The 27074-nt window shown below is 39.3% G+C and overlaps 4 protein-coding genes across 5 annotated transcripts in view; 3 read left to right on the top strand and 1 right to left on the bottom strand.

Annotated features, from left to right (window-relative positions):
• Positions 1 to 1688: 1688 nt before the first annotated feature.
• ppa1b (inorganic pyrophosphatase 1b) lies at positions 1689 to 8060 on the top strand. The gene is made up of 11 exons (XM_058652050.1): positions 1689 to 1848; positions 3116 to 3180; positions 4649 to 4702; positions 5305 to 5424; positions 5521 to 5607; positions 5738 to 5864; positions 5953 to 6080; positions 6739 to 6824; positions 7420 to 7492; positions 7587 to 7626; positions 7737 to 8060. Exons 1-11 carry the CDS (start codon positions 1788 to 1790, stop codon positions 7757 to 7759), a joined length of 864 nt encoding a protein of 287 aa, XP_058508033.1. The 5' UTR covers positions 1689 to 1787; the 3' UTR covers positions 7760 to 8060.
• An 803-nt stretch (positions 8061 to 8863) lies between these two features.
• Positions 8864 to 13599, top strand: sar1ab (secretion associated, Ras related GTPase 1Ab). Of its 2 annotated transcripts, none has more exons than XM_058652051.1 (7): positions 8864 to 9007; positions 10609 to 10679; positions 11612 to 11731; positions 11820 to 11885; positions 11971 to 12074; positions 12177 to 12308; positions 13448 to 13599. In XM_058652051.1, the coding sequence occupies exons 2-7, from the start codon at positions 10622 to 10624 to the stop codon at positions 13562 to 13564; spliced, it is 597 nt and encodes a 198-aa protein (XP_058508034.1). In that variant the 5' UTR covers positions 8864 to 9007; positions 10609 to 10621; the 3' UTR covers positions 13565 to 13599. The 2 variants fall into 2 exon arrangements, with proteins under 2 accessions (XP_058508034.1, XP_058508035.1); XM_058652052.1 differs by lacking the exon at positions 8864 to 9007 and adding an exon at positions 10177 to 10197.
• Positions 13600 to 15247: 1648 nt separating this feature from the next.
• On the top strand, positions 15248 to 19132 carry tysnd1 (trypsin like peroxisomal matrix peptidase 1). Its single transcript, XM_058651857.1, has 4 exons — positions 15248 to 16682; positions 17644 to 17774; positions 17877 to 18062; positions 18794 to 19132. The coding sequence occupies exons 1-4, from the start codon at positions 15619 to 15621 to the stop codon at positions 18991 to 18993; spliced, it is 1581 nt and encodes a 526-aa protein (XP_058507840.1). The 5' UTR covers positions 15248 to 15618; the 3' UTR covers positions 18994 to 19132.
• Positions 19133 to 20979: 1847 nt separating this feature from the next.
• The window catches only part of spock2 (SPARC (osteonectin), cwcv and kazal like domains proteoglycan 2), a 35957-nt gene continuing 29862 nt past the window's right edge, over positions 20980 to 27074 (bottom strand). Inside the window, exons 6-10 of the mRNA XM_058652402.1 lie at positions 26597 to 26731; positions 25283 to 25501; positions 24639 to 24701; positions 23275 to 23406; positions 20980 to 21956 (exon numbers count right to left, since the gene is read on the bottom strand). Coding sequence (XP_058508385.1) covers positions 21820 to 21956; positions 23275 to 23406; positions 24639 to 24701; positions 25283 to 25501; positions 26597 to 26731 — 686 coding nt within the window. The 3' untranslated portion in view covers positions 20980 to 21819. The remainder of the gene's footprint in view (positions 21957 to 23274; positions 23407 to 24638; positions 24702 to 25282; positions 25502 to 26596; positions 26732 to 27074) is intronic.

Below are 27074 nucleotides of genomic sequence, written 5' to 3'. Positions count from 1 at the left end.
TTCACAGTTGATCAAATCACCACAGTTGAGGGATCAGATGTTGTTTGTGTTTGTTTTCATGTTTGTTAAAGACAATGCACTGCCGCATTGGGAGGTTTTCTATCCCTACACAGTGTGTAACCGTAACCCCCTCACGATATCACGTGTAGTTGAACCAGAGCGACAAGTGGAACTGTTTGATATCAGACGTTATAGAAATGAAAGGTGAGGATTTGGAAATTGAATGCAATTAATAATGTCCTAATCTAATAATCCTCCTACTTCACATTACAAGGACAAAGGTTGTGGCTGAGGGTCGGGGATGAAAGGGAGTCGTGTACATAATGTAAATGACAAATAGAGACTCATAAACAGAAATGTATTCTTTTTTTTCTCCAGGGGGAATGTGCATAGTGTATTTAGAATTTGTAAAGCTTGCATCCTCCTGTCAGACATTGACTTGGGAAAATGTGTTTGATTGCGTCTGTGCAGACCTCTCTAACCACGCCTGTTCATTTATGTAAGATATTTTATGTGCCTCTCCGTGTGGGGGGGTTCCAAGATAAAAGGAAAAAAAAGATAAAAAAAAGGACAATTTTCTTTTGTGTAATACTTCTGTGTATTTCTCTATTACCTGTGTACTTTATAAAGGTGCTACGAAATCATTCAAACCTTTTGAGGTATAATTGGAGACATCGAGCTTTGAGCGGCTCGTAAAAAAAAGAAAAAGAAAAAGGGTTGTTTCCAAATTTACAGTTTGTAAGAAAAAAAATCTTTTGTCAAATTTATAATTTTTATTCAATTTGGCAAACAAAACTATATATATATATATATATATATGCTATAAGGTACAATCTGAAGTGATTGGCACAACAGGTGGCAGTTGTCTCTTTGGTTTTGTACATTCTATTCACAATCATTTCATATTCTAAACTGGTCGGAAGAACATTGTGATTTTTAGTCTTGCAAATCTGTATGTAGTTAGATGATGTGACATCCTAATATTTATCTAATAAATATGTATTCAGATGAAACACAGTTTTAACGGCTTCTGTGTCTTTCAACGTACAGTACCTATGAATAACAATATATTGTGTTTAAATAAAATACCCACCTACGTAATATAGACAGAATTTTAAAAGTTATAGTTAATAAATAACCCATTAAGTCGTGTATTTTCACTTATTTTTATTCAAAACCAATCAATACAAATGAAAGTCGTGATTCCCAGTGACACACGAGTTCCAGAGAGTAAGACAAGATTCGTCACGAATGGTAAAAACTACCTTGATTATAATTGCAGTAATGATAGTATTTAATTAATGATTATTATATTGTTTTATACGCAGGTAAGGGTGAACCGTGTGTCGGTCATTTTTCATTTCAAAAGCACTCGTAATTCCGATTTCACAAATGGGAATTTTCCTCTTTCCGATAGCACGTAAAGGCAGCATTAGTCTGCAGATTAAATAACTTTGGATGTTTAGCTAGCTTTCGATTCAAGATAAGATTGAGGTAATTCCAGAAGGTCTGACAGAAATTACAGTCCCAAGAGAGGCGAGTTTTGTTTCATCTACACTGTGACAAAAAGAAGAGAGAGGAATCAAGACTGATTCTAAATTTCACCAAAAATAGCATTGACAAGATGAAGTGTTGTAATTTCGACTTTTGCGCTAGTCCCTGAACACATCACTGACAGAGTACGCATGCGCCGTGTCCTCCCTGCAACCGTCTAGCGCAGAAGACATTTCCTTCCGCCACCGACCTTCTTCTTCACCCCGGAGCCGAACACAAACCAACCGCTCAGCATGAGCTTTACAGTGGAACAGAGAGGAGCGCTGAACTCCCTCAGCTACCGTTTATTCTTCAGTAAGTAAAAGCCGAACGTTAACAGGAGTTTGTTTCTGTTTGTTGTCCTGGAGACGGAGCGCTCACAGGCCAGTCGCAACCTCCCACGTGTCACTTATTCATTCATAGTAACTGCTTTATTTATTGTTAGCTTCAGTGCATACACAGTAAGTACATATTACATACGTTATTTTCTGCAAATATAATTTTAAACGTTATTATTTCTCCCTGGTTTGAGTATTTAAGTGCAGGTTTTGACAAGTGAAATGACGTGATTAGTGATATTCAACGTGTCACGTCATCGCATTGACCTGCGTTATTATATCCAGAAGTATTTAATCACCACTAGGGCTGCAACGAACGATCATTTTCATGCAGTCATCGAATACTCTGTCGACTATTTTCCTCCATTAGTGGAATACTTGTTTGGTCCGTAAAATGCCAGTGTTTAGCAAACCTGAGATTTAAGATTTTCTCAAATGTCTCATTTTGTACACAACCCAAAAATTCAGTTTTAATGATTTTATATTTAAATAGTCAAATAAACAAGATAATATCCACATTTAAGAAGCTGAAATATCAGAAAACAGTTATTAAATTGTGGGGGGGAAAAAACAAAAAACACTTGAACTAACTAATCCGATTAACCCGATCATCAAAATAGTTGCCTATTAATTTAGTAATTGAATAATAATCAATAAATCAAATAATTTTTGCAGCCATAAGTGTGTTACAGATATTTAATTCAGTTCTTCCTTATCAAAATGAACAGTTCAGTTAATCATAACTTAATTTTTCCTGGGGCAAATTATGTAAATGTTTATGTGTATGGGGTTTGTTATTCGATATTTTTAATGTATCTATTGATTAAACTATGATCATGACTCCAATGTGAGATATCTATGTGTCAATTCTGACCAGTCATAATTCCAGTTAAAGGTAACTTCAATTGGCTTTAGGCTGTTAATCTTTATCATTTTGATATCGTAAATTAAGGTTTAATTCGTCAAAATGACACTATAGATATCTTCAACTGACAAGTCAGAATCATGCTGTTGACATATTTTCAACTGTATTTTGATTCCCTGTGAGACCAGTTAGTCCAGTGTGAACCAAAAATATTCAACATTTTTATTTATGTATTGCACCGATTGTTCCCATTCACACGACACACAAACTTGAATGGCCTTGTGTCTCATGGGCGTGTCTCACACCAGAGCATGAAGAAAAGAAAACTACTTTTATTTATCTGCCATGTTAAAATGATATATTTTTTGTGTGTTTACAGAAAATGAAGAAGGAAAGTACATCTCACCATTCCATGACATTCCCATGTATGCAGATGAAAGTCAGGTAAAGTACCTTTTGTCAACTTTACATATTTGTTTTAGGGCGTAAATGTTTGTTTAAGGCCTGAAGCTAACAATTATTTTCGTCATTGATTAATCTGTCTATGACTTTCTTGATTCATTGAGTGGTTGTTTGGTCTCTAAATGTAAGAACATGTGGGTCAGTCTTTCTCAAACCTTGAAATGATGATGTTCTCAAATGTCTTGTTTTGTCCACAAACCAAAATGATTCAGTTTTCATGATTTCTTTGTTATATGGAGCAAAGAAATCAGAAAATATTCACATTTAAGAAGCTGAATAATCAGAAAAAAACCAATTAATCGATTATCAAAATAGTTTATTGCAGCCCTAATTGTTTACCCTTTTAATATACCTATTGCTCAGTTGTCATCTATGGTGCTGCAGAGTATTTGTAGCTGCTGCTCTACAGATCACAGAACAGCAGGTCACAGTCTGCTCTTTACCCTTCATTTCAGTGCCGTGCAGTCATTGCTCAACATTATAGGAGATTATTGATTAACCTATCATTCTGTATTGTAGCAATTATTATTTCATTGAGAAGTTTAGAAATCTTAAAGTAGGTAAAATCCAGAACAGGTCATATTATGTCACCTTCAGTCTTATACGTTGGTGTTACGTTGGTACAGTTTGGAATGGTACATGGAATGGAATGTGCTCTTCCACTGTAGGGCGTGTGGACAGGAAACAGAAATTCCACAATGAGGAACTTGACAGAGTAAACAAAGAGCAACAATTTATGACGTAGATCATGTTGTTTCATTTTAGTACTTGGCTGTGTTTCACACGAAAACGACAAGCTTTGTTGGACTGAGGGAAACAGGCTGCACAGAGAAACACAGCCATTTTGTTCCTCCTGTCGCACGTCTGTGTTTATTCTCTGTTGACAAATCAATGAACTGCAGTTTGTCTAACTCCACGCTGTAGGAGCCGGACCACTGTGCTTGATACCCCAACATAAGGGTGCCAAAAACTGGTGCCAGTAATATATCAGTTTGTCCAGCATATGTCCAGCATATTTCCACCGACACAACATCGACCGTCTGTATCTTTCTGATCTCTTGCATATTACCACACCCACTCTTACTTTAAGGTCGTCATCATCATCCACTCATCTCGTTGTTCCCCCCTCATCTGTCTAACCACTATGGGGACCAGAGCTTCTGGAATTCACTCCCACCTGACATCTGTGTCATTGTTTCCATTTCCTCCTTCAAAAAACACACTTATTTAAACTCATCTACTCATTTTGCTAATTTTTTTGCTTTATATTGTGTTGATTTTAATGTACTGATATTTGAATGCTGTCTTTTGTTGTTGTTTTTATATATAATTTTAAACCTGTCTTGTAAGACAACCATGGGTGTCTTGAAAGTTTGTCAATGGAAACACAAATATTTTCACTGAACTGAGACGAACTCAATAATAACTGTATTTTTTTTGTCTCTTCCAGAACATCTTTCACATGGTTGTTGAAGTACCAAGATGGACAAATGCAAAGATGGAGGTAAACAGCTGACATTCAATCATAAAATTAATGACTATAGTGTAGCCAAGTTAGTCCAGCGGGTGTCAAAGGTCTAAGAGGATCATAGATGCAAGCTGCTCACAGATATGTGACCGAAGGGATTTTATGTCTGCAAAAGTCAAAGTTATTTGAGTACTTGTTGATCAGTGTTTACCAAACCTAGAAATGGTAATGTTCTCAAATTTCTTGTTCTGTCCACAAACCAAAATGATTCAGTTTTAATGATTTATTTCCTCTATGGTACAAATAAACGAAAAAATATTTACATTTAAGAATCTGCCAAATCTGAAAACGTGTTTAATTATTGAAAAAAAACAGTCAAACCAATCAGCTGAGGAGGACACAAATGCCTTCATTCATGTTCAAAAATGTGGACACGGCCGTCCACAAACCATCTCTGAATGTGGCATTGTGATCGGATCCAAAGACACATTGAGACTTGTGTTTAACTCTCTTAGAAGAGATTTTAATACCACTTGTTTGTTTTACATGATGAATTTAGACATACAAGTCATCAGTCATGTTCAGAAATGTCTCTTTTCTGCCTGTTTAAAAGTAACAGGTGTACAATGTGTTTACAGATTGCTACAAAAGACCTGTTAAACCCAATAAAGCAGGATGTGAAGAAGGGCAAGTTGCGTTACGTTGCCAATATTTACCCTCATAAAGGCTACATATGGAACTATGGAGCCATTCCCCAGGTGAGTAAATGTTATTGACGATCCTGTCCTTTTAAAAAGTATTTTAGGTTTTTATTATTTACATCAGTTGCCGTTATTTATTTGTTAATGTTTCAGACATGGGAGGATCCGGCACACAAAGATGGAGACACTCAATGCTGTGGTGACAACGACCCCATCGATGTCTGTGAAATAGGCAGTAAGGTACAAACCTGGCTGGTGATTTTTACAGCCGCACCTTACTGTTCTTTCACTCAATCATTGAGTCACAGGGATTGTGGATGTCATTGTTTGTCGCGTACATTCATCTCATTGAGAAAGGAACTGTCTCCAGGTGTGTTCCCGTGGGGAGGTAATCAAGGTGAAGGTTCTCGGGATTTTGGCCATGATTGATGAGGGTGAGACTGATTGGAAAGTGATTGCAATCAATGTAGAGGACCCTGAGGCCAACAACTTGAACAGTAAGGCAACCTCTTTTCCTCTTTGTCCGTCTGAGCAGTCCTGCTTCACACGTACTGAACTTATTTTGCCGTCTCTTGTTTATTTCAGACATCAGTGATGTTGAGCGCCTGAAACCAGGGTATCTGGAGGCCACAATCGACTGGTTCAGAAGATACAAAGTGCCTGATGGGAAACCAGAAAACAAGTTTGCATTCAATGATGAGTTCAAAGACAAGGTTCTTACCTAACATAACTTTGTTTTTATTATTGTTGCTGTTTGTGAGCAGCTCAATTTGAGATGGGTTTTGATTACTCAGGGGATGGTAGATCATTGCTGTTAAGATATCACGAGATATTGGCGATGATATGGATCACTACTTAACAGTATTGACATTGTGGGAAACTGAGCTGCACTGGCAGAGGTTTGCACTCCGAGGTAAAAATCTAAGATGTAAGATTATTATAAATGCAGTCGTACTGAACTAATCTTTTTAATAAGTGATTCTAATGATTCAGTACAACGAAAATAACTGCTTTGTTTGTGTGTTTGTTGCGTATAAAACGACGTCATGGCAGTTTCGTGCAGCCGTGCTATGACAACCCTGTCCATGTTGAGGAGGTCCTATAGTCATGGAAAAACAACATGTCTGATACAAAACCAAGTAGAGTCGAGCTGAGCCGAGTCATGCTAGAACTGTATAGTCGAAAAGAGCCTAAAGTCATTTCACTTACACTGCAGATTTGTCATTTGATTTGGTTCCACCCCTTTATAGTCACCCTGTCCTTGTAGGCTATTGAAAACTTGATTTGTACTGCAATTAATTCAGTTGTGCATTAATGTCTTAGGTAGTAACATTAAACCTTAATTTGAGTTACTGTTTTTTGTGTTTTCAGGACTTTGCAATTGAAGTCATCAAAAGTACTCACAACTTCTGGAAAGCTCTCATTTGCCAGCAGACCAGTGCTGGTGAACTCAACTGGTACACACTCCTTTTATTATTTAATTTAACATTTTAAAATGCATTTGCTTTATTAAGTAAAAGTAAACCATATTGAGTAAAAAATATTCAATATGGTTGTCACATTTTCTCTAAAGTGAATATTGAGCCAAATGACTCATCAATTTAGGTCTTTGAAATTCTAATCATTTTCATTAATTCTTTTTGGTTTATTTGTTGTTGTTCAATAAGCAAATAGTTACTAGTTAGCTGCACCTTCATGTTGGAGACATGGCCACTAATGGAAACTGGAAAGTCCTGCTTCTTCTCCTGAAGTCACCACTGTGGAAATATTTAGCCTGCCATTAGTTATGTAAACACACAGCAACAACAATGCCATGAGAACGGAACCTGCATAGATACAAGTCACTGTATCTAAACTTTTTGTTTGAACAGTTTTATCTTGGTTGACATGAAATACATTATCATTATTATTGTTATAATTGTTACACAGTTGTTACACAATTTGAACAACATGTATTTGGAAAATTGTGACACCCTTAAATGTATAAATTCTCACACTGTTCTCACTGGTTTCTTGATTTTAAAAAAAAATCCATCTTGTCAATCTTTACAGCAAAAACACGTGCTTCTCTGCGAGCGGCAGCTCTTACTGCTGCTCAGCAGACGAGGCTAAAGCTGCTGTTGAAGTAAGTAACCAGTTTTTTCTTCTCTTTTTACAATTCAACATCAATTCAACCCCAGCAGGCTCCATTCATGTTTGATATTTCACTCCATTTATAGGCATGTCCATGTGGGAAAGAGGAGTCTATCCCTACATCAGGTAGAATTCTTATTTACATATGTGCATATCATTTCAATGTATTGGAAGTGCATCTTATTTATTTTAGTATCTGTCGACCAAAACTGACTGTTGTGTTTTCCCGTAAACAGTAGAGAAATGGTTCTGGAAGTAATCAGGAGCTGTTTGGATCGGAGCAGAACGAAAGGCTCGTGTCTCACGGGAATACTTGATTACTGCCTTATATGACGAACCAAAAGGAGGACAGGATGGTTTCCTGGGTCGGCTGTGTTTCCTTTAGATGGGGAGAAGGTGGTGATAGATTTTGTAGAAAACAGAACAATTCAGAACGTACTTATGTCTTGACCAATTCACTTATTTAACAAGGATCTCTCTGGAGATGTGCACTCAAAGTACCGACTGTACCTTATAGATACTAATGTGTTAAAATAAAGCGTCTCTGCTTAAATTATCAACAGTGTGATCTTGTGAATTCCCACGTAAGACACTGGTTAATAGAAATGTTTGCTCTGTACTTGTTGTTTACAAGCATTCACTTATAAGTTGGAGCTTTTAAGTTAACTGGGTTGCTGTGACTTAAATGTGATTAGAAGGGACAAAGCTCAGAGAAGAAAGCTGTTTTGGTCCTATGCGCTTTCATTGTTGTTATACTGCTCCCTAGTGGCCAACGACCTACATTATTATCTTTCCTTTTTACCAAAAAAAAAGCTGATTGAGTCTTTGGTGCGTTCAGGAATAACTTTTTTTTAAAACGTTCATCCTTGATGCAAGATGTTTTTGAAAATTAAATCCAAGATTATAACAGGTATTAAAATAATAATACAATACCAAGACCGAGGATATTATCTCAGCAGTACATTTCTATACGTCAATAAAAAGTCAAGTAAAAATACTTGTATGTATTAAATGCATAAACGACATACTTTATTGATATATAAATTGTTGAAATTGTGAAAACAGAAAATGTAATAGTAAAGAAAGGGGGGGCATTGTTGACTCTACACTACTGAAACGAATACAATGCAGTTGGGAATGCTCTCCTCGGCGTGTGTATAGTGTGTGTACATCCCACAATGTTTCCTTTGATCTGTGCGTGACGTACCTTTAATGTTAATTCTTGTACTACTATGGTTTAAAAAAGTCGCTTATGTACTGGGGATTTATTAAACATCAGAAACATTTTAAAATGGTAGTGTTTGAAATTTTGACACAGCATTCTCAAACAAAAAACATCATCAATTGGGGGAACGACATTAGCGTTACCCCTCCTCCTCGAGCGCGTTGTTCTAAATCCAGTGACGTATTTCCGGTTAACTGTCAAACTTCATGTCAGTTGACGCCAGTTGAGGCTCGGACCAAAAGCCAGTCCCGACCGGAGTCGAACACTTTGAGCGGACTGAAGGTAAAACAACGCGCAATGTGTTTATTTATTAGTTAAATGTGTCACTTTTACTTCGGTGTTTTATAAAGTTTTATACAGTGCACTAGTGTAGTTGTCGTTGTGTGGACTTCAGTGCGCATGTTGTTTACTATTTTTATCATGATTTGCCAAAGTGACTGAGGCGATGTTTATGCAAAGACGGTGAAAACAACGTCAGTTGTGTCTGAGAAGCTTCAACTCTGTTTTTTATAATGATGTTTTTCCAGTTTGTCCCCATTCAGAAGTGTGTTTAAGAAAAAAAAACAATGACTTGCTGCTATTTATTTCTCTACTATGTGCTTTTTCTTACCAAAACACTCGAACATAAATGTAATGTGTTCACCGAAATGAAAAATAGTTACGATAAAGCACCAGATTAAGTAACTAAAGCCTCGTCACTGAAGGCCTCACTAGTTTCACAGAGTGACAGGTGTGTGTGTGTGTGTGTGTGTGAGTGTGAGAGATCAAGTGTCCTTGCCAGAACTTGTCATAAAAATAGTCAGATGAAGATCAGATTTGACTCCCTGAGGCAGCTCCTCCTAAATTTCACAAGTTTGAGACCCTGAAACTTACAAAGCCCAGATTTGTACAGTATATTAGTACAAATGTATCACAGCATTTTAAAGGTCCAGACACATAGGGCAATAGGTGGGGTACACCATGGACAGTGAACCAGACCATCACAGGGCCACATATAGAGACGAACAACCATCCACTCTTACACCTACAGTCAATTTAGAGTGCCTTATCCCCCATGTTGCATATTTTTGGACTGTGGGAGGAAACCGGAGAACCCGGAGAAAACCCACACACACACAGAGAGAACAGGCAAACTCCATGCAGAAAGGCCCTTGTTCCGACCAGGTTGCAATCCTGGGTCTTCTTAAACACTGGAACTTTAAGTCAACAGATAACATTAAAAATAATATGTTGCCCCCCAGGGATGAGGGATCAACTTTTCAAAAATATTATCAAAATATTTTTGATCACTTCATTTTATGTCAACAAATTGTGAAAAACAACAAGATGAGACATTATATTTTATCTGACATATTTTCCTTCCCAGAACAAAGTATGTGAACTCACAAGCCACTCTATTAGGTACACATGTCCCCGTATAAAGTGGCTTTAACAACAACCTTTTTATCATTCTGACCTTTAGCGACAACAAGGTATTTTTGACTGATTCTTACTGGATATTTCCTCTTGTTTTTTGGACCATTCTCTGTAAACTCTCCAGGTGGTTGTGTGTGAAAATCCCAGTGCATCAGCAGTTTCTTGCTACTTGGTTTTTCTTTCAGTGCCTCAAAGCCTGCATGATTTCACAGAGCTTACACATTCCAGCAGAATAATCTGTGGTTGGGAATAATGAGCAACAGTGAACTTCATTGCTTAATTCTGAAATGCGACCAAATGCTCTTTTGCAATCGCATATGAAACATTACACTTGTTTGTCAGTGTGTTCTGCTAGAGGGTTAGGGGGATTTGATTGAGGTCCAACAGCAGTTTGAACAAGATGTGCTCATTTTTTTGTTTCTTCTGTAATGTGCCCGAATAAATGACGTCAGTTTTCTGTATTTCAGGCAGTAAAGAGACATGTCTTTTATATTTGACTGGATCTACAGAGGCTTCAGCAGCGTCTTACAGCTACTAGGTATATAGAAAATGTACATTCACCACTAAAACACATCAACTCTGTTGTGTATGACTGCAACCAATGATTATTTCCATTACAGATTGATCTGCTCATTGTTAGACTGACTAGTTTTGTCCATAAAATGAAAAATGAATTGTTTTGTCCAGAAACTAAAGATATTCAGTGATTTCAATAGAGCTGAAACGATTAATCAACAACTATTTTGATAATCAATTAATCAGTTTAAAGCTTAAATGTGAGTATTTTCTTCATTTCTTTGCTCTGGATAACAAAGAAATCATTTTGGTTTGTGGACAACAAGACATTTGAGAACATCATCATTTCCAGGTTTGACGAATGCCGATCATCATTTTTTAAGGTTTTCTGACATTTTATGGACCAAACGATTAATCGAGAAAACAATCGACAGATTAATTGATTATGAAAATAATCGTTAGTTGCAGCTCTATATTTTTTAACAAGAAGTTGAAATCAGTTGTTTTTATTTGATTTAAAAAAAAAAAAAAAAAAACTTAAACCAATTAATGGATAATCAAAATAGTTGGGGATTAATTTAGTAATCAGCAGCCCTAAGGCAGTGTTCTTCTTAAGTGAATGTAGTCCACAAAGAGAAGTATTAAAGAACAATGTGCCATAGGAAATATATGGGCAGGTTTACAGAAAAGAGGTGAAAAACAGCTGCAGACAAACTACTAAACACAAAGACATGACATCTGTATGTCTGTGACAAAAGTCAAATGTTATTGTGACTCATTACAAGAATACTTCTGTTTACATATATCAGTAATTCTTGAACAAATGCTCTTCAGTATTTTGGTTTGAGAATTAAAATACCAGTCAATGTGTCTAATAATAACACAGATTTATAATCGTATTGGCTTCACTCCTAATCTAAAGTCTATATTTGATTGTCTTTCTTTTATGATCAGGGTTGTACAAAAAGACTGGAAAGCTGGTGTTCCTTGGACTAGACAATGCTGGAAAAACAACACTCCTGCACATGCTCAGAGATGACAGACTTGGGCAGCATGTGCCAACACTACATCCAAGTACAACCACCATTTGTCTTTCCTCTGCTTCATGACTTACTTAAACCCTTTATTGTTCTTATTTAAACTTACTTCTGTGCTTCCCCAGCATCTGAGGAGCTGACCATCGCTGGAATGACTTTCACAACGTTCGACCTCGGAGGGCACACACAAGGTAACACTGATAATAACTAGGTTTGAGGCACTGGAAGCTGTTGCGCTACCTCTGTGTCACAACTAAAACTGTGCTGCTCTCACAGCACGAAGAATCTGGAAGAACTACCTCCCTGCCATAAATGGTATAGTCTATATGGTGGATTGCGCTGATCATGAGCGACTGGTCGAGGCAAAGACTGAACTCGACGTAAGTATATATTGATTTTTATTTCAATGCCAACACACAGACTCTTTTCATTTATACCTTTTGCATGAAAACTGCCGAGTACATGACTCTTGTTCTGTGTAGGCCTTGTTAACAGACGAAACCATCGCCAATGTACCAGTTCTCATCCTGGGGAATAAGATAGATCGTCCAGAGGCCGTCAGTGAAGATGCACTCAGATGCACGTTTGGTCTTCATGGACATACAACTGGAAAGGTAATGCACACGTGATGCAACTGAAACGTCTTTTATATTTTTCTTACTTTGTACTTCTATTGCATCAATCCATATGGTCAGAAATCATTTCTCCTTTCTCACTTTATGACTTTAAAGGTCCAGTGTGTAACATTTAGGAGGGTTTGTTGGCAGAAATTGTATAACTTCCTAGCCAATGGCAAGGGCCTTGTACTAATGTACCTTGCTTGTGCTGCCATGTTTCTATTGAAGCCCGGATGGACAAAACAAGGCATGAGCATGAGCATGCTTTTGGATACAGTTTGAAAAGTAAAGGTGGTAGGAAGGAAGTAGAAGTTAGCCACCAGAGGGCGACTGCTGCAGAGTTATTAGTCTCAAGTTTCAGGTTCCCATTTAGAGGAAAATAGATGATAATATACGCATCCAATAGATCTTTTTTTTTCGGGTTATGTCCAAATTGCCGGTTTCAAAAACTGTCGCAAGACTTTGAAACGGGATTTTTTGTTTTTAACCAGACATGCATCTAATTTTGTATACAAGGGCCTCTGTAGTTTGCAGATACGATTAAGGGAGGGGTGAGCAGAGGATCTCTTACATTCTGCAGTCTCACCCATAGATGTCACACTGGAATCTTCATAAATGCTATATTTCCATCAATTTTGACCAGTCGCTCAAATATGTTGTTACTGTATTAGCAGCTTTACAGCTCTCACAAGACCAGACCTGCATTGCTTTCATCGCTAAAGCAGTTTTTCTGAGATTCTAGGTCGCTTGAATTTTTTTACCACTCAAATCTGATTGGAAAAAGAAAAGTGCTTAGATCACCACTGCTGTTATTAAATTCAGTAGCAGTGGGAGGCAGTATGATATTAAACGGTGTTACCAGATTTTTCATTTGTGATGTGAATCTTGTCAAGCTCCTGCTGTTTCTTGGCAAAAGAGAGAAGAAAATAGAGTAAAAGACATGAAAATGCAGGAGGGAGCCATTACATGACAAAAGGTCTGACTCACTTCACTAAGTCAAAGCCCAAAGCTCTATAAACACCACACCGTGCTTCCCCGCGCTTTATTTCACAACACACTCAAAGTTTAAGATAAAACTAAGGATGTTACAAATGTTAAATCAGTGCTTATGGATGTGTTTTTTATGTCTTTTTCAGGGCAAAGTGTCCCTGAAGGAGCTGAATTTGAGGCCAATGGAGGTTTTTATGTGTAGCGTGCTGAAGAGGCAAGGATATGGAGAGGGTTTCCGCTGGCTCTCACAATATATCGACTGATTTACGCACTTTTAATGAAATCATGACAACATGAATTTTACCGTGCTGCAATATGTTTTTTTGTGTTCTTTATCACTGGCATTGATTACACCATCACAATTCAGAGAGAAGTTATGAATCACTATCTCTTTAGTATTTAAATCAAATTTATTGAGTTACTTTCCCTCTCTGGTTTCGAGCTTTTCTTAAAGCCTGTAGGAAATTCAGTCTGCCATATAGAACATGTCTTACTGTGGCCCGGTGTCTGACCCTTTTTTATTTTTAGGTGCTGGTGTTGATTTACAGTGAAGGTCATTTGGGTTAACGCTCTGTGCTTGGACTAACTCTTCCTTGATTTAGGATAGAAAACACAAACTATTGGCACAGACAAAACATTATATCTCCATATTTATCCTTTTTTAGTATATATAAACTACTGGGAATCTTAAACTACCATTTAGTTTTCTTCCCAGAAAGGTTTTTTTATGGTCAGTTCTGCACTTATTTGCTTATTAATTTAATGATAATAATAATAATAATAATAATAATAAATGTATTTGTATAGCGCTTTCTGTCAAAGTGCTTTTTATTTTCTGATTGCATGTTGTTTGTTTTTAATCTATAAGGGGTTCACCACTACAAGCCAATCTTTTGAATGTGACCACATGTTCATTAGGAGTTTCATTTGAACAGAACAGTGTTGAAAATAATAACGGTCTATGGTACGTTTACTGCATCAGTACAGCACGGGGATTCAGCGTGAGGTTGCTAAACTACCCCTTAACTTATGCTTATTTGTTGTGTCATGACTTGAATACTTTGTGATTAGTTGCTGCTCACAGCGTGCAGCGATATGAAAGTTCTCAAGTCAATATTGTCCAACCCTAGCATGAAAATACTTGTTAGTGCAATATCATTTTTTTATTTTGTACATAAGCTATTATTTATATTTTTGTTAGCCGTATTACATCAGGCTTTGAGCTCTTAAAGTTGAATTTCTGTTACAAGAGACAGTTACATGTCAAACGTGTGATGTTTGAGCACAATAAATATTTTATTTAATGTTTAAAGTCTTGTGTCAAATTGTTTACTTATTTACACTGGGGGAGGGGGGGGGGTTGGATTTAGGACATTAAATGATTACATAATATTATATTTAAAGGGTGTTTGGAACAATGTTATTCCAAATATGAAATGTTTATCATGAACTAGAGTAGTGGTTGATTGATTATCACTAATGTTAAAATACAGTGGTGTTAATAGGCCGAGAAAAGTCAGCCATGGATCTTTCACAGGAGGCAGATTTATTCTCATTAAGATAATTTGCTCTCTCTCATCATCCTCTTCCCTTACATAATATACTTCAGACACTGGTATAGTGAAATTAGATTAAGACCACTGGTGGTACTGTACCACAGTTTGAGAACCATGGAACTAGGATCTAGTTTTCCTCATCCATAAGACATAGAAATGGGAAAAGTGTCAGTGGTGTTTCTTTGTATTTTTTCAATGTTTTTAGTTTACCTAAGTGTTGAAAAATTGTCTTTCATTTTTTTTTTAAGTTAGAAACTGCATTCTCTGGTCATCCAAGTCATTGGGTGGCGCTGTTAAGAAACGTATGGCCGGCTGAGACTACGACCGCATTGTCTCCGGTAATGCAGAGACATATGATTGAACACTACAGAACCGTATCGAAAATTATTCCAAAAACATTCAAATAATCGTTACCCATGAGGAGAGTCATGAGGAATATTTGAAAACTACGACGCTCAAGAAGTTGCCGTGAATGCAACAAAAGACAACAGTCCCGCCTCTAAGTTTCCCATTGGCTCGGAGTTGCTCGTGTTTCATTTTTGTCCAATCATATTGATCGGTTGTTTTCGGTCCTTTCCGTGAACCAATGAGACACAATCAGGAAGCAAGTACACACGGTTTCAGTTCTCAGAGGCAGTTGAACAAACAAATAGTTTTGAATTCATAGTTATCCTCACACAGTTTGTTTTATAAAGTCACCACCGATATATAGTTGTTTGTTAAACCAACGTTTCCAGTCTTCTAAACCCATATGATCTAATATGGACATAAAGGAAGTAGAAAAGTGCTGCTGTGTGGTGAAATTGTCGGAGGCTTTATCAGCAAATAAACCAGTGAGCTGCAGCGGAGTTATCGTCCACCCTCAAACCGGGACTGTGATATGTTCAGGTCTGCCGTTTTCACGTTTCATTGCCGACAAAGACGTTCTCACCTCCGACACCGAGTTTAGCTTCCTACCGCCGCGAACTTTGAGTGACAAACTCAAAATCCGTGTCTGCCTCCCACTGGACACCAGCAAGTCAACACAATCTAGACCCAAAACAACGCGACATCAAAAGGAGGTTTCAGCTCAGCTGCTTATGTTGGTGAACTGCCCGGAGTTCAAACAAGCTTTCCAGGCACTTTTCCGGGAGGCTGAGCAGTGGCGTTTCCATGGTGATGAAGAGGATGCTGAGCTGATCAGGGATGCTCACTTCCTCAGCTGGTTCGCTGTGCTCAAGACCGGTGTGGGGGTCGGGAGCAGCCCAGACTCTGGTACCATCCCCTGGCAGAGCAGCTCACCTCTGCAGAAGGGCTCCCATGTTGTTGCATGTGGTTCACCCTTCGGCTCCCTCTGCCTTGACCTCTTCATCAGCACACTCAGCAGAGGGATCATCAGTAACCTGGCTGGAGAGGACAACGCTGTCATCCTCACAGATGCCCGCTGTTTGCCAGGCACAGAGGGTGGAGGGTTGTTTCTGATGGGCAGTGCCGACGACGTGCGTCTCATCGGGCTCATCGTATCTCCATTCGGCTGGAAGGCCAACGAGTGGATAGGCCTCAGTCTGGTCTGCTCTGTCCACTCCATCTTCAGGAATATCCTCCGCTGCTCGAACTCTCAAGATCCACTCTGTGATGTTTGTCTCCATCAGGGAGAGACAGGCCTTCAAATGATGACCACCACAGCCCACGAGTCAAAAGCGGTTAAATACCCTACTGTTTGCTTTGTGGAGAGCGGGGAGTTCTGGGGCTCAGGGGTAGTTGTCACCCCTCGTCTGGTTCTAACCTGCCGACATGTTGTCAATGGGAAGTCTACGGTCAACCTCAAGTTCCACCACAGGGACAGGTGACAACACTTTCACTGTCTTCATGTCCACATGCATTCTTTGTGTGAAGATTTAATTAGTAGACACACAAAAACATGAATCACAAACAATTTACATAGCAAAACCTCTGTTTTCCCACAGTGTAAGCACAGTCATTGCCATGTACATGGGTCACACACAGTTTGTGTCAGTGTCACTATCAGAATCCTTGAAAACTATTGCTCGAGTGGTTGTAAATCAAATTTGAAAGCAATGGAGACTACTGAAACCAGGGAGTATGTTTATAGGTGGTTCTGTCATTTTTATAGGGTTATTCATAAACATATTGATAATATCTCACATAGTTAAGTGCTTTAGAAATAAATGATCACAAATCCTATCTCCAATACTAAAGAATGTCCTCCCTGAACCAAAATGTAAATCAATTGAAAAATTTAATGTTTTATCAGGAAAACCACAGGTGTTACTGATCACATTAACGACGGCTCTGTTCAGTTGTTATATCATTAATTTGATTAATTACAGCTGTTAAATGTCTGTCATGCAGAGGGGACACAGTCACCTGTGGCAGAACACAAACAGAAGCAGTAACTGCACTTGTTTCTATAAATTACAGTAATCCAGATATTGTAATCACCTTGTGTGCAGGATAGTGGATAGTTTGTTTGCGAGTGTATTTCGTTAGACACCAGTATTCAGTAAAACATTTGCCCACACAGTTTAATAACTCAAGTAAATCCTTGAATTTTCACTCTGCCAAATACTTTGGTGACTGTATGTTAACTGTAAGCATCTTCCCAACCTGAAATAATATTTATAACAACTTTATTTTACCAGATTTGCCTCATTTAGATAATTAAAAAAAATAACCTGCCCTGAATAACTGAAAACACCTGTGTGGGAACAGGTCCTTTTGCTGTAAGATGATTATTTTTAATTGTATTTTATATAATTGATTTGGAACAAACTTCAATTTCACAGAGTCTATGATAGTGTGGGCGACGTGCTGTTTTCCACTAAAGCGTCTTCACCCTATGATTTGGCTTTGGTGCGGCTCAGATCCTCCGTCCTTGAGGCTGTGGTCCCTCGAATGGCTCAGAGCTTCAATCCAGGTGTGATTTTTATCTGTCCACTGAAAAACACCCTTGATACAGTTTCAACAACAAAGAAAACACATTTGTTTCTTTACACTGCCTCGGATCGTCTTCCTTCAGGTGAATCTGTCGTTGTGGTGGGATATGGTGGACTGGGCCGGAGCTGTGGTCCGTCCCTGACCAGTGGCGTCCTCTCTAAAGCCGTCAGCCGTGATAAACAGCCTGTCATGCTTCAGACCACTTGTGCAGTACAAGCGGGGGCCAGCGGGGGCGCTGTGGTGCGGACACACACAGGAGAGCTGCTTGGTAAGAAACCCTGCAACAACAAAATCTTGTATTCTTTTTGATCAGTGGAGGGCACATGGTGACCACAGCAGGGAAACAGTACCAGTGTGCCACTGTGAGGGTGTATACCACAGACTGCTGCACTGTATATATGTTAATAAACAGTGGCTGAGAACATGTGGGAAAAAAATGACAACTATGTAAAGAATTATGGAGTCATTTCTGCTTCGATTTTTTTTTAGGCCTGTCTAAAAATATGCAGATATGACACATGAGCCATAACTCCGCCTCAAATACCATAACAATGGAAAAACCATTGGTGAACTTCAGTTGAACTAGCTGAGATGTCTTTGTCCCACAAATGCTTCTTCCCTGGATGATCTCTGCCACTTGATTTAAAATTCCCAAAGAGCAGACTCCTGCTGCGGTGAGGCTGCAGGCACCACTGATAGAGAGAGTGAGAAAGAGCAGGACTGTGTTTGTGTCATTAAATGCGTTTTACCAAGTTTTACCACTGAGGTGACGTTCACCCACTTGGGTTAAACACTGACCTTGTCAGGGCAAGTAGGCGTCATGGAAACCAAAAACCTGGTCCATTTCTGAGGAACTGGTTAGGGCTAAGATTTGAAATTGAATTAAGATTTGACTCCAGATTAGAATTTTAACAAAATTTTCTATGTGGTGGCAAAATCAGAGGAGACTTTTTTAGTGGCACGTTAAACTAGAGTACATGACTGTCTGCCGTTTCGCAGGTATCGTGTCCAGCAACACAAGAGACTTGGCAGCCAAAGTGACCTACCCGCACCTCAACTTCAGCATCCCGGTGACTGTTTTCCAGAGATTGTTGCAGCGCTTTCACCAGACACAGGAGGTTAACGTGTTCAGGACACTGGACACAACAGAAAAACAAGTTGTACATGTGTGGAGGCTACAGGAGGCGAGCAAACTCTAACTGAGGATCAAAAATCAGCTGGTTGATTATGAGAAAAATCATTTTTAGATGATCAAATCTAATTTGTGTATCTCTTGAAACAATAGTGGTGTTTTTAAATATATATTTCACAGATCTTTAGGAGGGAACTAAAACAGTGTATGGAATATACATGTATATATATATATATATGTATATGTATATGTATATATATATATATATATATATATGTGTGTATGTGTATATGTATATATGTATATATATATATATATATATATATATATATATATATATATATAAAATGTAATCTTAATACTATACCAATTGTTTAATTGTCATATTAAATTATTCTTTTAACATTTAATTTCACCCTGAGTGTTCTGTACACTGTTATTCCAGTTAACCAAACTAAAACACAGCTGAAGCACCAAAGACACACACGTTTTGGTCTTAGTCCTTACTTAGATTAATAGAAAACACTGTTTGGATTGAAACCTGTCTCTTATATGGCTAGTTTCAGCCAAGCAAGAGGAATATTTAGCATGATGAGCTGACAGGTTGCTGAAAATGATTGGTCCCCTTGGGTACGCGCTGTCAGTATCACATATTCAGACATCTGTCAGCAGGCAAACCTGCTCACAGCTCACACATTTAAGGTTTCACCCACCGGGACATTACAGGTACTGATTTCCATTATCACAGAAACATGAAACTGAGAAAGGACATTTCAGAAGATTGGTTACTGTCAGTTTTTACAAAGACGAGCTCTCTCGGTCGCCGCTGCGGAAGATGTGTGTGTCACATACCAGTGTGAGGTTTGTATTTCACAGCTCCAAAGATTGAATAGTTTACAGTGTACAGGCGGCTTGAGCAATGTCCCGAAGAGGCTGAGGAGATTTCTATAGGCATTGTGCTTTTAGAAGTGCTGATACGCAGACCTGCGACTGTATCTCATTTCTGCTACTTTCCCATAGCATGAAGCCGTACAGCACTGCAGAGGGAGGAGAACGCCAACAATAAGGTTTGCTCTGCTGAGAAAAGGTCACATACAGGAGATTAATGTCTTTGAAATGGTATCTCCTGAGAACTACAGTCACATGATGGTCTACTAGAATGTACTAGAATTATAGTTTTGCCATGAATACTCAGAAAATGAAATATAAATTTGTTTATTTTTATCTGCCCGCTCAAAATGACACAATTATAGGCTCCCAAATACCCATCATATCACATCATTTGATTTATAAGACGTGTTAAATGTGTTATATTTAGGGGGCTTATTGGCAGAAATTGAATATACTTCCCATTAGTATGTTTGTATAAGTGTGTAATCACTTTAAAATAATCTTTTGGTTATTGCGGCCTTAGAAGAAGCCTTTTATGGTTATTTAAGTCAGGGGCCTTGCTTTACAGGCAGCCATCTTGTGCAGTTGTAATTGTGCAGGAAGAAGCACAATTACTTTCTGGTCTGCAAAGGCCACCGTAGTTGCCTAATGCACTTGGAAAACGTGTCCAAATGAGCAAAAGGAGTCCGATATTGGTTGCAATATGCAATCTTACCATTAGATATCACTAATTCTTACACGCCAGTTCTGTAAGAATCAAAGATTTGTTTTTACACAAGGAAAAAATACAGTTAATGTGCATTTATTTATTCTGCTGAGAAATCTTTGACTTCCTGCTCGAGGAACCCTTTTGCTCTGGAGCACAGGTGTTGTGATGATGTAAAGCAATACACTGCATGTATTTGTTTATTTTAGCGCGCCTTCATTTATTAATGAAAACATCGATATTTGCGCCGATTCTCGTATTGCGCGAGGAAGGATGACAATACGTCACAAAATGTATATTTTTAGCATCTCAATCAAAGCACTGTTGTATCTGAACTGACTCTTTAGCATAGATAGAGACCTAATAAAGTATATTATAATTATATAATTATAATATGCCAGTCATCATCATCAGTCATAATAGAACAAAGAGAGAAAAAGAGGACACATGCAGGTGTATGGTAGCCAGCTGGGCCACAGAGACCAGTTTTATTTCATTTAATCTTTTTTTATTAAACACAATAATTGATCCACATTATGACACGATGTACATTTGTCAGTTACGCAGTGTTTTCCACCAGTCTTTCCAGGCATTGATAACAGGACAAATAGGTGACGACCTTCTGATACACTCATTATATACAAGCTAAAGAGTGATAGACGTGAGAAATGTTGTTGTTTTTTTTGAATGAGACAGAGCACTACTGTCATATATGAGCCAAAGCAAATGACATGTAAACAATAAAGTCAAAAAAAGGGCATTTTCCTGTATTCTAATGTGGGAACCTCTCCTTGTCGCTGGTGTCCTGCCCAACACCAAAACTCTTATCTAAACTGTGTTAACTAGCGAAAAAAAGAGAAGCCAGGTCAGACTACTGAAATGCACCCTCATCTTTCTCTTTTCTTTTTTTGTTTTTCACTGTAACCACACAACAAGCACCTGCAACTGCTTAAAGTCTCCTCTATGCTTTAGCTAAAAACTGCTTGAAGATAGTTCAAAAGACATACAACAGAAGAGAACAAAGATTCACAAGTATGAGGGACAGAATTCTTGACTCCACACCCATAATCACCCCTACCCTCTTTCCCATTATAAGAATTTCCTGTTACATTAAATATTCCCAAAATATTCATCTTCCCTCTCCTGACCCACACAACTGTTTCCCTCGCGTTTTGTTGTTCGGCGTGTGAGAGCTTTACCATGTCCATCTCCTTTCAGGATTTCTGTGTTAGTGTGTGTGTGTGAGTGTGTGTGTGTATTTGGAACAATCAAGAAGCTCATGTACGGTTGGCCTTTTTACCAGATATAGCCCCCATCATCCACCTCTCCCTCCTCCTCTTCAGCCTCCTCTGCAGTGTCCTCGACTTCTTTCTCCTCCTCGTCTTCCCATCCAACTCCACTGCCAAGATCACCTGAATATGCCATTTCATCGTCTGTAAAAGAATAAGATGGACAGAAAACATGCAGGACAGTGAAGATTGAATTATTCACCACTCATCTTATAAACTGTAATACATTCTGTTCCCACTCAGTTGTTCTGGAGTCCGTTCTCCGACAATTAGGCAGAAAGCAGATATCAATTTAAAATTGCCAACTGCACTTGCAAGGAAAGGGGGCATGTGTTTGACTTTGTCTGGATTTTAATAGCTATTTCTAAACCTTGCCAGGGGAACCATTTTTATCAGGCGATGGGTTCAGTCCACACAGTCCTCATTTATCTTCAAAGACTTCTCTCACAGCGACATGCAGTGCTTTAGAATGCAAATGACTCCGGACACATGAATGTGGCACTGGTCCCTGCAGTGAGTTATGTTGCAGTGGGCCTCAGTCCTTAAATATAAAGGAGGCCTTGTGTGAAATTGCACGTGCAGAAGTGGGCCAGTCCACAGCAGCAGAGTTTCCCTCTGTGCTGTATTCTGCTTCCAGGTTCAAATGAATACTGTATATCCTGGCAGCTGAAATGTACACACCATTCCCACTGGTTAAAAAAACCAAACAGTTTGAACCTGAGTTTATACGAGTTTTGGACCAGTTTAATTGGCATTTACTTCAGGTCAAGTACACACTCGTCATCTTCCGGCTGTTAGCTTGAAAGATCTTTTTAAAAAGGGACTGAAGTAAAAAAATACAAACATTATCCTTATTGTTACTGTTTTATGGAGCTTTTCCAGTGTACAGCTCTAGTACTAGCTCGAGTTTGAGTTCTTTTCAGTGTACTGAATCATTAGAATTGGTGATTTGTTCAGTACTTCCTGCAGAACCGGCGCTCAGACTCTGTGTGACAGTCACTGAACCAAAGTACGACTGACGGGTAGTGATTTGGCTCACAAACACCGGCTGGTAAATATTGAGGTTGGAGATTAACCCATTTTTAAGTTGTTGTTTTTTAACTGATCTACAGTGCGGCATTGTTGGGTTTGATTCCTGTATCGGGTGTCGCGCTCTGATCACCAGTCAGTAGCTGGCAGTCTGTTGATGTCACATTTTAGTATCGGGTCAGTTCACTTGGAACCTCGCCAGAGCAGGTACCAAAAAACCCACCAGGTACCAGATACTGTCCTTAATGGAAAAGCCAAAAAGGAGGCGGAGAGTCGAGGTGAGTCTTGCTAGAACCATATAGTGGAAAAGCACCATTAGACTAGTTTTGTTTCCTGTGTATGTGTGAGGTCACAATTCACAGACGAGTGACAAAACACCACAAGGCAGACCAACCACTGACAATAGGAATGGTGTTAATCACAGTGGACTCACCGCAGTCTGGCTTGCCACGGATCCTAGATCCGGCGACTTCTCCTCCGCTTTGGTCCACACACCAGCACTCTCCCTTGTCACACTGCTGCTTCCTGTAGTAGCCATCTTCATCACAGCTCGGGATGAATCGACCTGGCGTCCACACAGACACGCATAAATAAATCAAGCGTCGACCTGACCTTACAAAAACAGGACAACCCCAACAAAACCCCAACGACGGCAGAGAGAGAGGCCGATAAACACGCTGCATCACGCCTCATCACACATGCGCCCAGTGGAAATGTAATGCATGCAGTATATAGTCTGCATTATGTGCCAGACGATTCCATATTCCATGAATAAAAATGTGGTCTCGCAGCGAGATAGGGATGAAAAGGCATCAGGTCAGCATACTGCAGCGTGTTGGAGCCGGGCGTGTGGGTGTGCTGAGGGGCGGCCAGTTAATCCTCACCAAAGATTGGAAAGTTTTCAGTTCTGAACGGCTGCAGAGAATATGAAATTAGCCTGAACTTACAGTACGATTGAGTTAAAAAATGCAACTTCCTCTTCAGCAAGGTAAATTATCATAGTCTAAAAGGTTTAGTGTATAACATTTATTTAAATATGCCACTAATAATTACAGTATATAAGCGTATTATCACTTTAAATTGCAACCAGTTTTTGTAGCCTTAGAATAAGCCTTTTATATGTACTTTAGGCAAGGGCGTCCATTTTGTGCTGCCATGTTTTCACAGTGTGTGTTTTGCATTTTAAAGTGGAAGCTGACTATATAAACAAAGAATATGACTCTAATCACAATAAACTGACATGTAAGAGGAGTGAGGAGTCAGCAGAGAAAATGGGAGGACAGAATTCACATTTGAGCAGTTTCACCATTAAATGTCACTAAAGCTTAGAGACACTGGACCTTTAATAATAAAGGGATTTGTCTGAATATGCTTAAAAAAAACGATTTCAGCTGTTATTGTTTTGCAGTACTGTGAAACAAGAGAAAGAAGAAAGAAGCGTCACACATGGTAAAAACTGAATTGGCCGCTCAGTCTTTCAAGGTAACATGTGAGCGTCTCCTCCCTGCTCTGTGTCCTTGGAGAGTCCTGACTCAGAGCCCAGTCAGCCAGCCAAAACCTGCAGTGTGGACAGGCGTACGAAACACACACACACCCTCACACGCTGACACAGACACGGACGAGTTGCACTCATGGCTGGTTTCCTTTGCCGTCTGTCAGAATCAAGTTATAATCCACAAAAACTGATCCGGGACTAATCCCTGCCTCCTGCTTGACATCTGCTCGATGAAACCTCTCAACCAAGAAAGGCCGACCCAGTCGGGTTGAAATGAGTTTACGGAGGAGTCGGATACCTACCAAACTTTCTCTTGCCACCGTCTAGTACTTGGATCCTCTCGAGTTCAGCCAGGCAGGGAGGCTCTGACAAAGAAGAGAAAAATAACTTTAATCTAAATGTGATCAACGTTTAAAGAGCTACTGCCATTTCAAAATGAATTCACATGTACAGTGTGTTCTGTATCAGACTGGGACATACAGCAGAGCTACTTTAAATGCTTGAATGCTTGATTACAAGGCTGTGGACAAGCAGCAGGAATAACTTTAGTGCCTCTTTCACCCCATAGGAGAACAAAGGCTGGATCCACCTGACGCCACCATTAAAGATATAAGTAATATTTCGAGGGACCCCCTCATTACAAACTCTGAAGGATTATAAATATTATTTGGGGTGTGACGAAAATATGATGAGATGATTGTTGATTTTTATTCCAATCCAGTAGGTGGCGGTAATGCTCCAGGTTTGCCAACCTTTTCTTACTCTAGAATCCACACATCCTTCAGCAGAAGAAGAAGCTGTTTCCTGTTTGCCACAGACAGCCATCACGACCAAGGATAAATCGTTAGTTCCAATAGAATTATGATGTTGGTTTAAGGCATTGTGTGCTAAGCGCACTAGCACGTTAGCACGTGTCACACCTCACATTGTCACCCAGAATACTCACTCTCTCTCCAGAAGCAGAGGCACCACTCGGCGGTGGAGACCTTGCCGTCCTTGTATGAGTCACAGGAGTTGAAGAAGGGGCGAATGCAGACCTCGTACTTGTCCAGGTTGATGGCAGCCAGCTCAGCCTGGTCCAGGTACAGGTCGCTGTTGGTGTCCAGCTTGGAAAACATCCAGCCTATGGAGTCCTTGCAGCTGGCCACCAGGCTCCTGTCCAGCACTGCAAACAAAAAAGAGAAACCGCATAAATGGGAACATGAAATCACGCCATTGTGCTCATAAAAAAAATCCCCTGCTTGCACTGCCAATTCATTTATTTTCTTAATTATCTCACAGGGTTTAACAGGATGAGTTTCCTTAAGGGAACATATTATGAGCAAGCCCATCTAATATGTGATCTCTCACAGTTGGCAGTGAGATTATACCGGATTATACGGAATATTATAAATTCTGAAATGCTTCTATTTTCTTTCTTTTTTTCCATTATAAACACACTAAACGATTATAGTGTGTTTATAATGTGATGGCGCTCCTGTTGTTGTGTTGTCCTGGTTCTCGTTTCTGTCATTACTTTACCCCATGGAGTGGGCGTGAAGTATTGCTTTTGTTGGTCTGTCTGTTTCTTTGTTTCTTTGTTTGAGTTTCCACACTTGCCAATCTGACCACCAGAGGCTTGTTGTGTGCCATCGCTGATTGCCCTGTTTGTCTTGCAGGTAAGTGGGCGGAGTTGATTAGCTCAACTGGGAACACCTGGTCACTCTCCTCACACTCTCTCTGACCAATCTTTTCTTAGCTCCGACCCTTTGCTATTCATGCTTTGTATTCTGTAAAACTTTTTCTTAAAACTAAAAGGCTGAAACAAGTACAGTCATTGGTAACGTTTGAAACTTAAGGTCGCTGGGATGCCAACTGTTAGGCGTATCAGACCAAACCTAAAAGGCCTTGTCTGAAACATGTCGACCGAAAAGAGAAGAAAAATGTGGATACTTTTCTCCTGGACAGAGAAGGACAACAAGGACCTTCAGCCAAGGTCAGCCCACCCCTCCATTTCACATACACTGTTTTCACGGTCTGTCATTGTCACCTTGTTGTCTCGGATGTTGCTGACACACTAAAATTAACCAAATAGGTTCAATGTTTATAAAAAATAAGACAGTGGCAGAGTTATGCATGAAGCTTGTGTGTGCGCACAAAAACAGTGGAACAGTGTGAATTAAGGCAATCTACTCGAACCAGTGAGTGTTTCAAATGCTAAAGGATGCTGTTCTGAAGTACTGTAACGTCCTCTGAAGTGGGGTGAAGTAGAAGCTCTAACCTGATGTGGTGCTGGCTGTAGCGGTTCTGGCCCCGGGCTTGCTGTTGTTGTTCTGCTTGGCGTTGCTCTGCAGTAACTGGAACCAGTCTCTGAGACGCTCCCCGAGATCAGCCAGATCCTGTCCGGTACAGGTCTCTGTGTGGAGGACACATGTAGAGGAGGTAGATTATATTCAGACGGAGTCTTTGAAAGTTGAAGACTGAGCAGCTGGAGGGGCAACTCAAACTTTCCTGAGGAGATAATCGTCTCAATCGCTAGTTTCAGGTCTTCTCCAATGTCACTTTTGAGAAATGAAGCTCCCATTTAGAAGAAAACAGAGGATAGAGCTCAGTACATGAGTGGACACCAGGTGATTGACAGCTGAATGCAGTCAAATTGTAAACCTCAAGGTTGTACAGCAGAATTGTTTTGCAGTCTATGAAGGTGACCTGGACTTGTGCAGGTAAACTATTTTAAATTTAGTGTGAGGTGTGCATGG

This window comes from Solea solea, chromosome 15 (assembly GCF_958295425.1).
Source record: "Solea solea chromosome 15, fSolSol10.1, whole genome shotgun sequence".
Taxonomy (NCBI): Eukaryota; Metazoa; Chordata; class Actinopteri; order Pleuronectiformes; family Soleidae; genus Solea; species Solea solea.
Note: the sequence above shows the minus strand (reverse complement) of the source record. Positions and strands in the feature narration are given on the sequence as shown.